General features: G+C 35.7%; 2 protein-coding genes and 1 non-coding gene across 5 annotated transcripts in view; 1 reads left to right on the top strand and 2 right to left on the bottom strand.

The window, feature by feature from the left end:
- Window positions 1-15771, bottom strand: part of LOC120781686 (ATP-dependent Clp protease proteolytic subunit) — a 114781-nt gene that overhangs the window by 66825 nt on the left and 32185 nt on the right. The gene's annotated exons all lie outside the window — the stretch shown is intronic.
- Window positions 422-630, top strand: LOC120781899. Its single transcript, XR_005706175.1, has one exon. It is a non-coding gene; the product is annotated as a small nucleolar RNA U3 (small nucleolar RNA).
- Window positions 4292-13276, bottom strand: LOC120781687 (ATP-dependent DNA helicase PIF1-like). Its single transcript, XM_040113906.1, has 3 exons — window positions 9560-13276; window positions 8892-9031; window positions 4292-5075 (listed from the first exon to the last, which is right to left on the bottom strand). Exons 1-3 carry the CDS (start codon window positions 9909-9911, stop codon window positions 5025-5027), a joined length of 543 nt encoding a protein of 180 aa, XP_039969840.1. The 5' UTR covers window positions 9912-13276; the 3' UTR covers window positions 4292-5024.

Genomic DNA, 15771 nt, shown 5'->3' with positions numbered 1-15771 from the left:
TCATACATTGCGTATGAATCATGAAAATATCATCATAATGTTTAGGTAAATCTTTTATATATTTAAAATGAGTTATTATAAAATAAGATCACATATTCAATTAAAAAAAAAAATTCTGTTGGGATTCGAACCTACGTACCTACGTGCTCGTCGTAACTTTTGAAGCGCTTACCACGTAGACCACCATTGACACTTGTATTGCGTTGTCCTAATTATGGTTTGGTTATGCATGAAAGAAATATACAATGGATCGCCGATTGTTAACTCTTTCCTTGCTGCTGCTGCGCATATGTATATTTGTATGCTTGTGCATTATTGAAGTTATACTGCTTTTTCTTTCCTTTGTCTTTCAATTCTGCGAATTCTCAACTATTTTATGTGACCTTTTGTTGAAATACCCTGCGTTGGTCTTTGAAAAATTAAGACTATACTTCACTACAGAAATGATCCTGTGAAATACGGTCATCATTTAAATTTTTTGGAAATCGACCCGCGATGACGAGGTATATCGTTTTATCTAACAGCGTGAGGTGTAAGAAGTTCATTTATAATTTTGTCTTGTGGCATATTAGAAATGATGTTTCTTCGAAAATCGTTCGCTTACAACGGATAAAACGACTTCTGAGTGGTGATTTTAATGAATGAATTCCTTTTGGTTAAAATGCTCTGCGTTGGCCGTTGAAAAGTTAAGACTATACTTCTCAGGATCATTCATTTCCTCAAAGAAATTAATGACCCTTAGAAATAAGCATATTTGCATTATTTCGTTGTCATTTCCATCTTCGTGGCAATAGAATTTCTATGGCATAAGTAAAGTAATGGCCGCCGATTGTCACCCCTTGCCGCTGTAGCAGCTTCGCCTACACACATGCGTAAATATTGCGAGAAGCACCAGAAAGTTGTGCAATTTATGATTTTTAGCTTTTGCCATCGTCGCGAAAAGACGACTTGTTGGCAAAGGCATGCTCGGGGAGATAATAAATTATAATAAATTTATAAAATGTGAATTTAAGTTTTCTAGTGTTCTTTCATACAACATGATATGCATTTCTTGGAATATCACTAAGAAGTATAACTTCATTTACGCGTAGGGACTCCACGCACCTTTTTTCTTTGTCTGCTTCCTCAGCTCTCGGTATCTATCCCAGCCCGCACGTGTTGTGTTCGATTTTAGCATTGCGAGGTAGGCAGTCTGCGTTCTCTCCGCTAAGCCACGGCACTCCTCGTCGTACCAGCTGTTCTTTTGCATTTTCCGAAAACAAATGGTTTCGTTTGCAGCTGTACGTAAGGAGCTTGAAATGTCGTCCACAATTCCCTTATATCGAGTTGCTGATGAGTGCTCTCAGAGAGTAGGAGTACAAGTCAAGTAGAAAACCGTTCGTTGTGATTGTGATTGTTGACGTGCGTTTTGTTGCTGCACAGAGGTGGGTGTGGGGATGTTCGAGCAAGCAAATAACTGCAGCAATATTGCAACAGTGTTGTTTTTCTGCAGATACTCAGCTGATACTTATATTGCAAAATTTTTGCGTCGAATATGATGCCTTGCTATACTGCCGCAGTGATTGAGACTCGAACATCCCCTGTGTATCTTGGCTGCAACAAGATAGTGGTCCGAGTCGATGTTAGGACCTCAGACCGTACGCATGTCTTAACCACTGGAGACGTGTCATCCTTCTATCACAACTTGATCGATCGTGTTGATGGCCTTCCGATCCGGAGACACCAAGTTAGCTTGATGTATTTTCTAATGTTGGAATCTAGTACTACAAATAACCATATTTCGGGCGCCGGCGAAGTCGATCAGCTTCAATCCATTTGGGAATGTTTCCTCATAGAAGGCATCTTTGGTCACATGGTCCTTCTCTTCCGTCGGGGCGTGGGCGCAAAATTAGCGATATATTGAAGAACTTCGCTTTGATGTGGATTGTGGCTAGACGTTCATCCACCGAGGTGAATGACAGTACTCGGCAACAGAGTTTCTCTAACACCACGAATCTCTTCCTGAATATATGGTCACTCCAATAAATGCCACAAGGACCTACTCGCCTCAGCCCTTGTCACGTCCACGGCATTTCTTGGACGGCGGTGATGAAGGTTTCAGTTTACGTCGATTTAAGTTCGCAGTTCTTTAAAGGAACTCAACAAGTACAACGAACGCTCACCCTTAATAAATAATGTATCCAGTAAAGTTACCAATAGTTATTTTTTGAAATGTAACCCTCTCGTTACCTTGTGCAAAATATAATTTATGGAAAACTTTAGTTATGATTTAAAGCAACTTTTGAATGTTTAATACGAAATAAATGCGCAGAAATAATTCAATGAAGTTAACGGATATCAAAATGAGCAACATATGTATGTAAATGAAAAATAACTGTGCCAATATAAGGACTGCACCGAAAAGAAACAGCACACTTTCAGCTCAATATTTTTCAGGAAGTAGCCGTTTAACCGCATTGCGGTAAGTACCGTTAAAAAGCATGATCAGTTCTGCTTCTATTGTTTTTTTTCTTCGTAATTTGTAATATCATTTTCGCGATGGCTCGAATCAAAGAACACGTGCGTAGGCAAATTGTGCACGATTACTACAATGAAAAAGGGATTTCATACAAAAAGCTAGCAAAACGTTTTAAATTCAGTGTAAATGGTAAAAAAAAATACTAAAATAAAGTTCAATGAAACCTGTTCTCTTAATGATTGTATCAAAAAGTGGGCGAAAAAAGGCCCTAGTGATCCAAATCTTAAAGCAAAGGTGTTGGACTTAATAAACCAAAACAGACATTGGTCTGTGCGCGATTTGGAGAAAAAAGCTAAAACCAGTGCTACTATGATTCAAAGGGTGAAGTAAAGAATTAATTTAGAAACTTATAAAAACAAAAGATTCCCAGAAAAAGTCAACGACAAATAAAAATAGGGAAAACAAGGCTACGGAAGTTGTACGAAAAAATTGACTCAAGAATATTACCAGGTCCCCAATTCTACACGAAACCAAAAGATGGTACTGTCTGCAAGTCAGTGTCAACAATTCAAATAGGAAAATTTGGCGAGAAAATACTCATCTGGCAGGCTATTTGATCTTGCGGCCTTAAAACCACTCCATTTTTCAGAAAGGGTACTATATCGGCCGACAATTATAAGAAGGAGTGTCTAAACCGTCGCCTAATACCATTTTATAAAAAATACACAGTGTCAACATTATTGTGGCCCGATTTAGCCACAGTGCACTACGCTCACTCCACTTTGGCTTTGTTGAGAGAAAACAATGTAAATTTTTTTAAAAAAGAGGAGAACCCTCCAAACGCTCCAGAACTTCGTCCGATAGAGAAGTATTGGGCAATTTTCAAGCAAAACTTGAAAAGGGATTATCGAGTTGCCAAAAACGACGACGAATTAAAAAAAACTGGAAAAAGGCAAGTCCAGATATTACTAAAAAAGGTGTGCTGAATTTAATGATGGGAATTAAAAGAAAAATTCGGCATAAATTAAAAGAAAAATTTTTTTTTACTAATTTTAAATTAAATTGGATAAAAGCTGTTCTATTTGTTTTTAAAAAGAGTAACAAGCAAAAAAACATTGTGTGCAGTTTCTTTTCTGTACATTCCTTATTATACATGGAAAAATTACTCTAAGTATGGAATTTTAACTTTAATGCAAGGAACAGGTGAATATTAGAATAGCATATAGGGGATGTTCTCCAGATTAATAAAAAATAAAGCAAATTCTGAAAAATTTTGCGTTCCCCATCAGACGATAATAAATTTAGTATTTACCGTATAATCACTCTTTTTCAATTAGTTTATTCGTTTACAAAATATGGCAACACTTATTTTTTGTTCGCTTGCAAGTATTTTATTATTGTATGAATAGTTGGATTTCAACGGATATATGGTGTATTTAGAACTAAAATTAGTTTTGCATATAAAAAAATAAAGAAAATTCTGAAAAATTTTGCGTTCCCCATCAGACGATAATAAATTTTGCATTTACCGTATAATCATTCTTTTTCAGTTAGTTTATTCGTTTACAAAATATGACAACACTTATTTTTTGTTTGCTTGCAAGTATTTTATTATTGTATGAATAGTTGGATTTCAACGAATATATGGTGTATTTGGAACAAAAATTAGTTTTGCACTACTTAATACATAAGAAATGTGTAGACAAGATTAGTGAAGTGTTAGTGGATATAAAAATTAAAAATATATATTTTAAATTCATTTAAAATGAAAAAAACATTCGCAAATTAAAGTATGCAATTTTGTAATAAATTTTACACTTTTAAAGGGTTATCCATTTCAAAGTTCTCTACATAAAAAAATATAGAAATTGCAAATTTAATGTAAGAGTTTCATCAGTCATTCGAAAGAATCTTTTTTAACTTTTGGAAGATTATCTCTTTCAAATCTTGGCCACGGCAACGTCTCAGATGGTTCATCTGACCAATCAAATTTTCGATGAGTTGTTCGATTATTTCCATCGGTAACTGGCGAATGACACGCGTAATATTAATATCCAAGGCCTGAATCGAAGCTGGATTGTCCGCATGGACTTTAAAGTTTACATATCCTCACAGGAAAAAGTCGAACGTTGTGATATCATGTTGTAAAAAATGGAAAATAATAAACACCAAATACTTATAAACGATAACGGGTTTTTTTGGGTGAATTATAAATATTTTTTATGTGCAATCCAGGCTGTGAAAATTCGCAGGCAGATTCGCCGGAGATGCTCAACATCGTTAACATCGCGAGATACATCAATTATCTGTACCGTACTAAATTTTAAAATAATAACAAAAGAAATAATAATATCAAATTAAAAAACACTCAATTACTTTTAGCGCTAAGATTATCCTTCGCACATCTGAAGTGCTGTATCAGCTGTGGCCAGGGACACTACATTATCTGTACAGTCGGTAAAGCAGTTGATAAGGCAGTTTATATCACTTAAGGTAACCACATTTCCATTAGATCGTGATGGGCATATAAACCCCGCCTCCTGGTGGGGGATCACCACGTAACCAATTATGTATGTTGCTCGAACGAATTAATAACACAGAAGCATTGAACAATGAGCTGAAAGATGAAAATGCGACACTCCAAAATGCAAACTGAAGGATATCGCTAATCAAATATACCAATAAAATGCCTACTTCTTCACCAAAATCGACTTTTGTAGCCGAAACAGATGAAGAAGAGCTGGAAAATGAAACAAATTGGTTATTAAAAAAGAGAAAAAATAGGGAAACTAAGAAACGCAAAGCGAATTCTTCACCGGATATAGCGTTGAAGTCTCCGAGCCCGGATAATACAGCAAAATGTAAAAAAAATATAAAAGTAAGTCATCGCCCTCCGCTAATCATAATATCAGAAAATTTTAACCAACCCTTGATGCGTTCCTTGATAAACGCAGAAGTTAAAAATTCTTACACACTTAAGCTCATTGGCAAAAGTTCATGTAAAATAAACCTTTCTCAGATTATAGAATACTTAGGAAATTAAACGAATCGAAAACTTCCTGGTACTCGTACGAGGACAAGCAATCGCGTGATATTCGCGTAATGGTAAAACATCTTCATCACTCATGTGAGCCGGAAAGCATTGTCACAGATCTTCAGAAGCAGGGGTTTAAAGTTACAAAGGTCATAAATAACCTTCAATACAAAACAAAAAATCCATTAAATATGTTTACTGTATGCTTCGAATCTACAGAGAACTTAAAGAAAATTTACGAAATCAAACATATTCTAAATTTTGTTCTTAAATTCGAGCCCATCAAGCCATCGAATCTTGTACCGTAGTGTAAGTCCTGTCAGGCACTCGGTCACACCAGAAATTATTGTTGTAAACCACCAAGGTGTGTGAAGTGCGCCGGAAATCATACAACTCTAATCTGCACAAAACCTGCCGAACTACCGTCAAAAATCTGTAACTGCAATCAGAATCACTCTGCGAACTATAGGGGATGTGAAGTGGCAAAACAACTTCAAAAAATTAAAAACGAGACTGAGAAAAATAAAGAGCATAACCAACAAACAAAACGATTAAGTATAACCACTTCTACTGCTCCTCAGAAGGAAGTTACTAATGTAAGTCAGCAATCTGTAAAACCCTCATTTGCCAGCATTACCAAAGGTACTAGTCAAATTCAACAACATACGTCTGCAAACATACCATACAAAGTCCAATTCCATTAGTGATATTATCAATAATTTCTCCTTAATTCTCGACAAGCTTAATAACTCAGTATATACAGTAATAAACCTTTGCTTTGTTTACATACATATACTCAACTCTAGAAAATCTTAGGGCGTTGTGTAACACTTTTTTTGCTACTTTCATGGTAATCAGGGTGTTGTGTTAGCATTTAAGCTACATATAAATTTTAAAGTTTGATAAGCTACACTTTAATAGATATTATGAAATGGAAGTATTTACATTATTTAAGTGATTATTTTGAATTACTTTGCATGTTTCTTAAATTTTACTGGAATATTACTTGTTATGTAAGTTGTTTATTATTAACAAGTTTTAAACACGCTTCAAGAATTTCTTAACTTTTGCATGCAAAAAGATACAGTCCAGGGTGGTAAGCTATCTTTTGACATATACAAATTGGTTAACCGTTAAAACAAAAAATTAGTTGGAATTTGCATTTAGATATAAGAATATAATTTTAAAAATAACTTATTTAAATAAAATAAGCGTATTTAAAGTTAAAAAACAAGATTGGCTTAGGAAAGCAGCAGCTTTTATGTTTTCTGTCGATCTAATGTAAACAAACACAGCCGTAGAAAACTCACCACCGAGAAATCTAACACCAGGGACAGATTTTATACATAATAACTCACGACTTGCAAAATATCTGATTATCAGTAAATCAATGTTTTAAGGACGAAATATGACACACTATGACATTTAAAGCATCTATTAATAAAAATATACCATATAAATCATTTTTGATTTGTATTAAATAAGATTATTTGTAGTTTTTGCCTCTTATTTACTACCTCAATATATACAGCACTGCGTTGCTACCACTGAAAATCCAAGATGGCCGCTATTCACCCCTCAAACAGCTACTACGAAAAGTTTTTCTACTGTATATACATACTGTGCTGAATAAGCTAGAAGAACAAAATAAACTTAGCCACGATCGTCTTACTCAACTAGAGTGACAGCAAAGCGAAAATAAAGCGCAAAAATTAAACCGATGAAAATTATGACCTGGAATGCAAATAGCTTGCTCAAACGTAGTAAAGAATTAGAGACATTTCTCCATGTTGAAAAAATTGATATCTGTCTTATCTTGTTAGATTCAAAAAGCATTACCGCAATATATAGCCCACCTAGACACAATATTAAAATGGACTTGAACACAGAACTTATACTAAAACACCACAGGAAATTCATCATGGGTGGTGATTTTAACGCAAAACACTCCTAGTGGGGTTCAAGAGTTACGACACCGAAGGGGAGAGAGCTATTTAAGGCTGCTATGGCCACTGGATGCGACTTCATATCTACTGGAAAGCCGACTTACTGGCCTTCCGACACAAGAAAATTATCTGACTTGATCGACTTTTTCATTACTCGACAAATATCCAATACCTTCATTACTACGGAAAATGGATTGGGCTTAAATTCGGACCACTGGAAGCTATATGCTATAGTTAACCGATCTGATCAATTTCTTCGAAGATTACATTGTTGCTTTAGAAAATAATATATACTAAATTTCGTCAATGTATCTTGTCAAATGTGAAAGTTTTCCATACAAGAACTTGTTTCCGATCGTTCAGTTTGTATAGCAGCTATAGGCTATAGTTAACCGATCTGATCAATTTCTTCGGAGATTACATTGTTGCCTTAGAAAATAACATATACCAAATTTCGTTAATAAATCTTGTCAAATGTGAAAGTTGTTCATACAAGAACTGGATTCCGATCGTTCAGTTTGTATGGCGGCTATATGCTATAGTTAACCGATCTGAACAATTTCTTCGGAGATTACATTGTTGCCTTAGAAATAAATAATATATTCCAAATTTCGTGAATATATCTTGTCAAATGTGAAAGTTTTCCATACAAGCATTTGATTCCGATCGTTCAGTTTGTATGGCAGCTATATGTTATAGTGGTCCGATATCGGCCGTTCCGACAAATGAGCAGCTTCTTGAAGAGCAAATGACGTTTGCAAAATTTCAAAAGGAAATCTTAAAAACTGAGGGACTAGGTCGTATATATACAGACAGACGGACAGACAAACAGACAGACAGACAGACGGACAGACAGACGGACATGGCTAAATCGACTCAGCTCAACATACTGATCATTTATATATACTTTATAGGGTCTCCGACGATTCCTTCTGGGTGTTACAAACTTCGTGACAAATTTAATATACCCTGTTCAGGGTATAATGAGAAATCACGCGTTTCCTCAATACAAAACAGAATTTAACAATTTAACTAAAGTTCTCAGTACCAAACTAAAGTTATTTACAAACCAAAATATTTCTAATTATATTGAGAAATTATCGCCAAACAAACATTCCGATTATTCCCTTTGGAAAGCTGTAAAAAATGCAAGAAAACCAATATTGTCGAATACACCCCTCAGAAAGCCAAACGGATCCTGGGCCAAAAGTGACCAAGAAAAAGGGGAAGTTTTTCCAGAGAAACTAACTAAAAAGTTTAGTCCTTTTGTGTTTCATGGAACTTTACCGCAACTGGAAGGATCGCAATGCGTAGGAGAAATCCAACCAGTATCAATAAAAGAAGTGGAAAGTATCATTAAAACTAGATTTAAGCCAAAAAAAGCTCCCGGCTTCGACTTGGTGACTGCTGATGTAATAAAAAATCTAACGCGAAAAACATTAGAAAAACTTACATCAATAATAAACGCTTGCTTAGATCTCAGATACGTCCCATTGTTGGTCATTATGGTAGAAAAACTTGGCAAAAGCGCCCAGGAGGCCTCGTCATATCGGCCAATATCACTGTTGCCTATTTTGTCCAAAATACTTGAAGCTGTAATGTAATAAATATAGTTAAAAAAAACTAAAAAACACGCTTTTAAAGCATATCAAACTAAAAAGTGCAAAATAATTCTTTGTATAAACTAACAATAATAATGAAGGAAAAATTCCTGCATTATTGTGAAAATAGCGTGGAATGCTCGATATATGAAAAATATGTCACAAAGAACCTCACGCTTTTCTCACAATAATGCAAGAATTTTTCCTTCATTATTATTGTTAGTTTATACAAAGAATTATTTTTCACTTTTTAGTTTGATATGCTTTAAAAGCGTGTTTTTTTAAACTATATTTATTTTTAATTTTTTAGTTTGATGTGAGAAACCTCAAATTTGTTAAAATATGAACTATGACATGTAGTATTGGTTAAGTAAATCGATAATTAGACAGCATTTAATATCTACTCGTAACCTTTCATTGACTAATTGTTATACAATATTATTTGCGACCAAATTCTATTGACGACTTTACGAATTATTATTTCTTAATCGAATCATTTCTTCTAAAGCTTTATTGTTACCTGTCAACTTTGAAGAGTCTAGTTCTTCAATTCGAATTCCGTCCAAAGATCTACAACGACTAAGTGCTACATAAGCTTGTCCAGCAGCAAACAGTCGAGAGCCCAGATAAATTACTGCGTGATCTACTGTGCAACCTTGCATCTTATGAACGGTCGACGCCCAACTCAGTATTATTGGCAACATTCGTCTCTCAGCGATTCCATAGCTGTATTTTGCTGTAAATTGTATCGATATTTTCTTAATTACGTGTTCACCATCTGAACCGAAATTAATACGTACTGACGGGATGTCTTCTGCATATACTTGGTCCCTGCGAAAATTTGGCCAGATAATTTCTGTAACAAACCCCATATTACCATTCACTATAATAATATCGACCTTAACATCACTTTTGCTCCACCTCCTGTTTTATTGATATCATTCGGTATTACAGTATTTAAGTCCTTATTACCTAAATTTCGTGTAGCGTCAATGTGTTAGTCTTGTGCTTTAATCGTATAAATAACAGTTCCTTTATCTTGAAAGCTCTTCAGAACTTTTTTATTATGTATAACAACTTAGTCGTTAGTAGGGTAAATCCTTAAAGCTTTCTCAATCGAGAATTCTTCAGTGGTATCTGTTGACACTTTTTCAAGAAGAACTTCAAGATGCTTCGACGTCAACTTTCCAACTCTTAAAGCATTAAGCACATCTATAAATGTCGCATCTTCTTGTTGACGCATGTTTTGTTGGAGTTCAACCAGGCGGAATTGTCGCCACAAATGTGTAGCGGGTTTCATATGTTCTGGCTGTTGAAATACTTGATGTTCTCGGACAGGTGGTAACTGCATTAAATCACCAAAGAGTAAGACATTTATACCTCCAAAACAAGCGTCCTGTCTCTTTAGTTGGCGCAAACGAGAGTCGATCATGCAAAGCGTTTCATAAGGCACCATAGAAATTTCGTCTATGAACAGAAACTCAACGTTTTGCCATAACTGGCGCATCCCTCTTAAATAATTTCCTGTAAGAAGTGGCATGTTATTGATGACGCCATCTTTTTGTACTGGTAGTTTCAACAGGCTGTGTAGTGTAGAACCTCCGACCAACCGTGCTGCAACTCCAGTAAGAGGACAAATTTCACGACCAATTTTCCATAACATCGGTTAACTTGGTTTTTCAATACATTAAAGAGAACAGTTTTTCCGGTGCCTGATCCACCTGTGACGAAACTTTTCTCTCGTTTAATATCACCATTAAGTTGATTCTTAATACTCTCTGTAATGACAGTAAAAAATTGTTTTTGATCAATATTCATAGCGTGCTGTGCTCTTTGAAATTGATCATTGCTCATTTCTGTGTCCGGTAATTCCTCTTCTATAACTTCAGGATTTATAATCTCTGGCTGTTCTAAAATTTCAAATGCATGTATCTGATTGAATGCATTTTCAAGCTGTTGGTCACGCTCTCGAAATTGGCGCATATACCTGCTCATTTCCTTCAAACGATTCTGCGGGAACCTTTCTCACAACCATTTTGCTCTTATCTAATAGCGTAATGAGTGGACGACGTGTGTTACGAAATTCTTCATACGCGTCATGATCAACACTTTCCTCAGTTTCGCTTACTTTTTTCGGATAGAATGGTTCAAACAACATTGCAAACTCTGTAAGGCTCATGTTTGCAAAATCGTAATCGGGAGATTGTAACGGACGTTTTTGATATATTTCAAAGATATTACTACAATAACCAGTTGCGCGCCCGTTTCTGTCGAATTGCAATACTCTGTAACGCTGTTCTGCCTTTCTTGTGTTCAGAAAAATGCAGCTTCGAGAACTGTCTCGTAATGGGATATGACAAAGTCTATATGCACATTCTGCAGCTGATACTTGTCGTTCATGAAGAATCTTCATACATATGCTGAACAGTTTGCGTGAAATATCAGTTTCTTCGCGTTGAATTTGCTGTATTGCCTGCGCAATTCCAGAATCTATACCTGCAGGTTCTGCTTTCGATAGGTACTATATAGTACGCTATCGCTTCGTTTGATCCACATGGGTGAATATCCATGTTGCCTGCCAACAGTCTTAGCAGCTCTGGGTGGTAATTATTTACCCAAACATCTTCCTTTCGACGCTTAAGTAAACAAATTCTACCTCCGTTACGATGAAAATCATCTGAAGAATGTGACACAATTCGTGTCTCGTCACATTCTTGGCGTGCGAAGTCGAATCGGCATCTTATAGAAATATTATTTTTTGAACAAGTTTGTGTATGCCGATGAATTCGACATTTTTTAACTAATTCATGAAGCTCTGGGTCTTCTTCTTCTGGAGGGTTTCTACAGCAACAATTACGATCCAGAAGAAGTTTCCCTTCTTCTGAGTCAAACTCGGGATGATTTTCCATCCAAATCACCATATGAAGGTGAGGACTGCCCCGATTCTGGAATTCAATGCGCCACCAATGATTCTTCACTTTTCCGCCAAACTCATAATCATTATTTTTTATAAATTTCATTAGAGCATTTACTCTTAACATGGAATGTCGACTCAAAATTACTGGATACTTCTCGATAAGTCTTTGGGTCTCATAAATATCGAGAGTACTGGGATCAACATCAGCCCTACCATCGGCTATTAGCAAAGCCTTTCGTTGGTCTAGCCAGTTGAGCTCATTTGAGCTAAATGTTACAAAGTATGTTGGAGGTCCTAAACATCTGATTTCAGCTAATAGTTCAATCAGAGCTGATCTCCAATAAGCTCCCGAACCTCTTAAATTTTTTACATAAATATGAACATCTTCTATTGCTCCTTCTTGATTAACAATTTTTTAGCCGCATGCAGATGTAGTGCTTTTGATTCTATAATATTCAGAGAAGGATAAGGCATAAAATAGATAGTCGTTACGTTGAGATCTTGTGTCACTTCCCAAAATTCTAAACTGAAAGTAGTCTAACGCTGTAATATTTACAGGCCTTTGTTCTTTGAGAAGTACCAGGCAAATTCTTCTGCTTTCAGTTCATGTCCGATATTAACGATGTTGTCTTTCGTTTTGCGGGTAATTTCGTTAAGGTTTTGTGAAACCTGTAGTTCATCTTCCACATTGGGATGCATTACATCAATCGGCGCCATCAAAGATGTCTGCAGTGGAATTAAATGATTAGGTAGTTCATGTTGAGAAGTAATCATTAAAAATAATCAAGAGTATACTGCACATTTTTTCTGTCTGTTGTACGTTTACAAATCCTCACAAACTCGTCTAAATTGTCGTATTCGATAATGCAGGCTTTTCCATTGTTATCCTTTGCTCTAGATCCCATTTGACCACAAGAATGTGAGTTAATGAAGTAATATTTGTTATCATAGTACATCACTCCGAATGATTGTCCATCTGTTATTATTATGCCGGCGCTATGTTCCATGAAAAGTTCTTCCACCCCTTGACCAAGGGTGCGTCCGAAGTTTGTTTCATTATTCTTGTCGCTCAAGCTTCCATATATGCTTGGTTCATCGGCAAAAGTGATCTGAAACCGTTTGCCGAATGCGACTAAAACATCTTTTATTGCGTGGAAATTTCGCACCAGTAGGTATCCATCGTCTTCAATACGATAGGCCATTAAATTTCGCTCCGTTTGAAATCTTATATTGCTGTAGATTTGGTCACCCGTTATCATATTCAAGTTGAGGGCGTTTGTAAACCACTGCTGTGGTGCAAGAATACTGGCTCTTAGGATGTTAGACAATTCCATCGCACAGCATTGTGCAAATCCTGATGCGAATATGAGCTCGTTTCCTTGGTGCCATGAAGCACGCGCAATTCTCGAAAAATCATATATTCTTGTGTAAGCACTAGTGTTATTGTTAAGTTCATCATTGATTTCATTCATAACCTCTAGTGGAGCTTTTTCTACTCTAATAATATCCTCTTCATTCATTATGACGTTTTGATTGATAGTGACGTCTTTATAAAGGGGATTGTTAGCGACCAACCAATGTAGTGCATCATATACCTTTTGCCTAGATACTGAAAAGTGTGGCGTTACATTAATATTTTCCAAAAATTCAGTAATGAAAACTATTCTAGCATTATTAGTGGTTCTTGGTAACATGTTCGGAAGTTTTTAAGTAACTTCGAAAACATCCTGAGCAAACAATACTGCTTGACCTCGAAAACTATATTGCCCAAATACACCGCTTAATTTTATAATTTTGGCAAATGGAATAATACGTGAAATCAGCCTTTGCTCGGCTTGAGATAATTCCGAAATCACGTCTGGAATAAAGCCTGGATCTGGATTGTTCCAATAAGATTTAGATGGTGGAATATTTTTCATTGAATTCAAATGGGTTTTGCAACGATTGCAAACAACCAAAATTATTTTTAGCTTTAATTCATTAGGCAAATATGTGTTTGCTCTAGCATCTACAATCCACTTAAAAATTTGATGTTTAGCATCGTTTAGTACAAACTTCACATATCGCATCGCAAAACAGTTAATTGCCTGCCTAAAGCTCGTTATACTGGCTTTACGTAACCTTCGGACCTTTTCGTTTTGTTTCTGCATTTGCATCAAACGAGCCTCTCTGGCTTGTTCTGATTCTAAGGCTCGGCTTTCCGGTGCATGCTGACGCATTTGCTGCAAACGAACCTCTCTGCCTTGCTTTGGTTCTGAGGCTCGGCTTTCCGCTGCATGCTGACGCATTTGCTGCAAACGATCCTTTCTGACTTGCTTTGGTCTGGAGCTCGGCTTTGCGCGGCATGCTGACGCATTTGCTGCAAACGATCCTTTCTGACTTCTTCTGGTTCTGAGGCTCTCTGCCTTCCTTCGACTGCTTGGCTCTATAACTTCTCATATAGAGCCTTCTTTTCTCCTTTATTTTCTCTAATTCGCTTAAGTGTTCTGACGATCTTTCCATTCTTTCACTGAGATTTGTTGGTTTTTGTATAAACAATTCGTTAAATACAATTAATTTATTAGTTTATAATGAAAAGATTTTAATCAAATATACTATACGACACACAGACTTTTTGAAAATCTATGTAAATATATTTACACTTCGACTGTTTTTTTTTCGTTTGATTGTATACCTAATATATTCCTGATATTTATGATGTCCCGCGGGAACCAAAAAAGTAATGGTACAAACTTGGGTTAATCCATTTCTATTGTTCTTGACTAGCACTTATAATTCAAGTGGTCGACCCGGAAAGTAGGTAAGCTAGGTAGGTGGGTTGTCTCATTTTCCATTTTTTCAGGTAGAGGGATTCAAATAAGGGGTAGGTAGAATATTTCTTTGTGTATTTAAAATTTTTATGAATTCTTATTTTATATTGAAAGAATCTATTTTTTCTTCTATGAGATTTACCAATATTGTGAAATATAAACGAATATAACTTAAATCGTATTCTCCGCCATTAGATTCGGTGACAATTTTTAAAAAGCTCACATCGACGTGACAGTCAAAGTTAAAAAAAGGAGTTTCCTACTGCAGTTGCTTCTCGGAGGCATTTTGAAAACTAGTATCTGAATTTTTTTTTTTCCTAAAAAATTTTTTTTATAATATGTATTAATTTTTTATTACCTAAAAGTCACATGTTTTGCATAATTTGATATTATTTCTTCTGGTGCGCGGTTATAATTATACATAAGTATGTCTATATAAAGTATACTTTCTTTAAGGATATACATATGTATATTTCAGTATATACATATGCTACTCAAATGTCGCCAAAACTAGTTTTATATAGATGTTGCATATTTTTGGTGAGCTGCTTAAACTTACTGTCGCCTTCCTACAGTGTCGCTCAAATATTCTACGATTCAGTACCACTTAAAAAAGTTACAAACATACATACATACATACAAGTGAAGCTGATAAAAGCGTATTAAACAGACTTCAGAACATAATTGAAGAGAAGGGCCTTATACCAATTCATCAACTTGGATTTAGATCGCAACATTCCACAATTGATCAAGTTCATCGAAAAAAAAAGAAAATTGCACAGCTGTTTTTTTTTTTGACGTATCTCAGGCGTTCGATAGAGTATGGCACCATGGCTTACTTCATAAATTAAGACTTCTCTTTCCACGGCATCGAACTGAACTACTTGCCTTCTTTCTGAGCAACCGCTACTTCCGAATCAAACAGGGACAATGGTATACTACGTTACAGTCAATAGGAACGGGTGTGCCCCAAGGAAGTATCCTGGGACCACTCTTATACATTCT

The sequence above is a fragment of the Bactrocera tryoni genome, unplaced genomic scaffold (genome assembly GCF_016617805.1).
Source record: "Bactrocera tryoni isolate S06 unplaced genomic scaffold, CSIRO_BtryS06_freeze2 scaffold_7, whole genome shotgun sequence".
Lineage (NCBI taxonomy): Eukaryota > Metazoa > Arthropoda > Insecta > Diptera > Tephritidae > Bactrocera > Bactrocera tryoni.
This window is presented reverse-complemented; position numbering and strand designations above follow the sequence as displayed.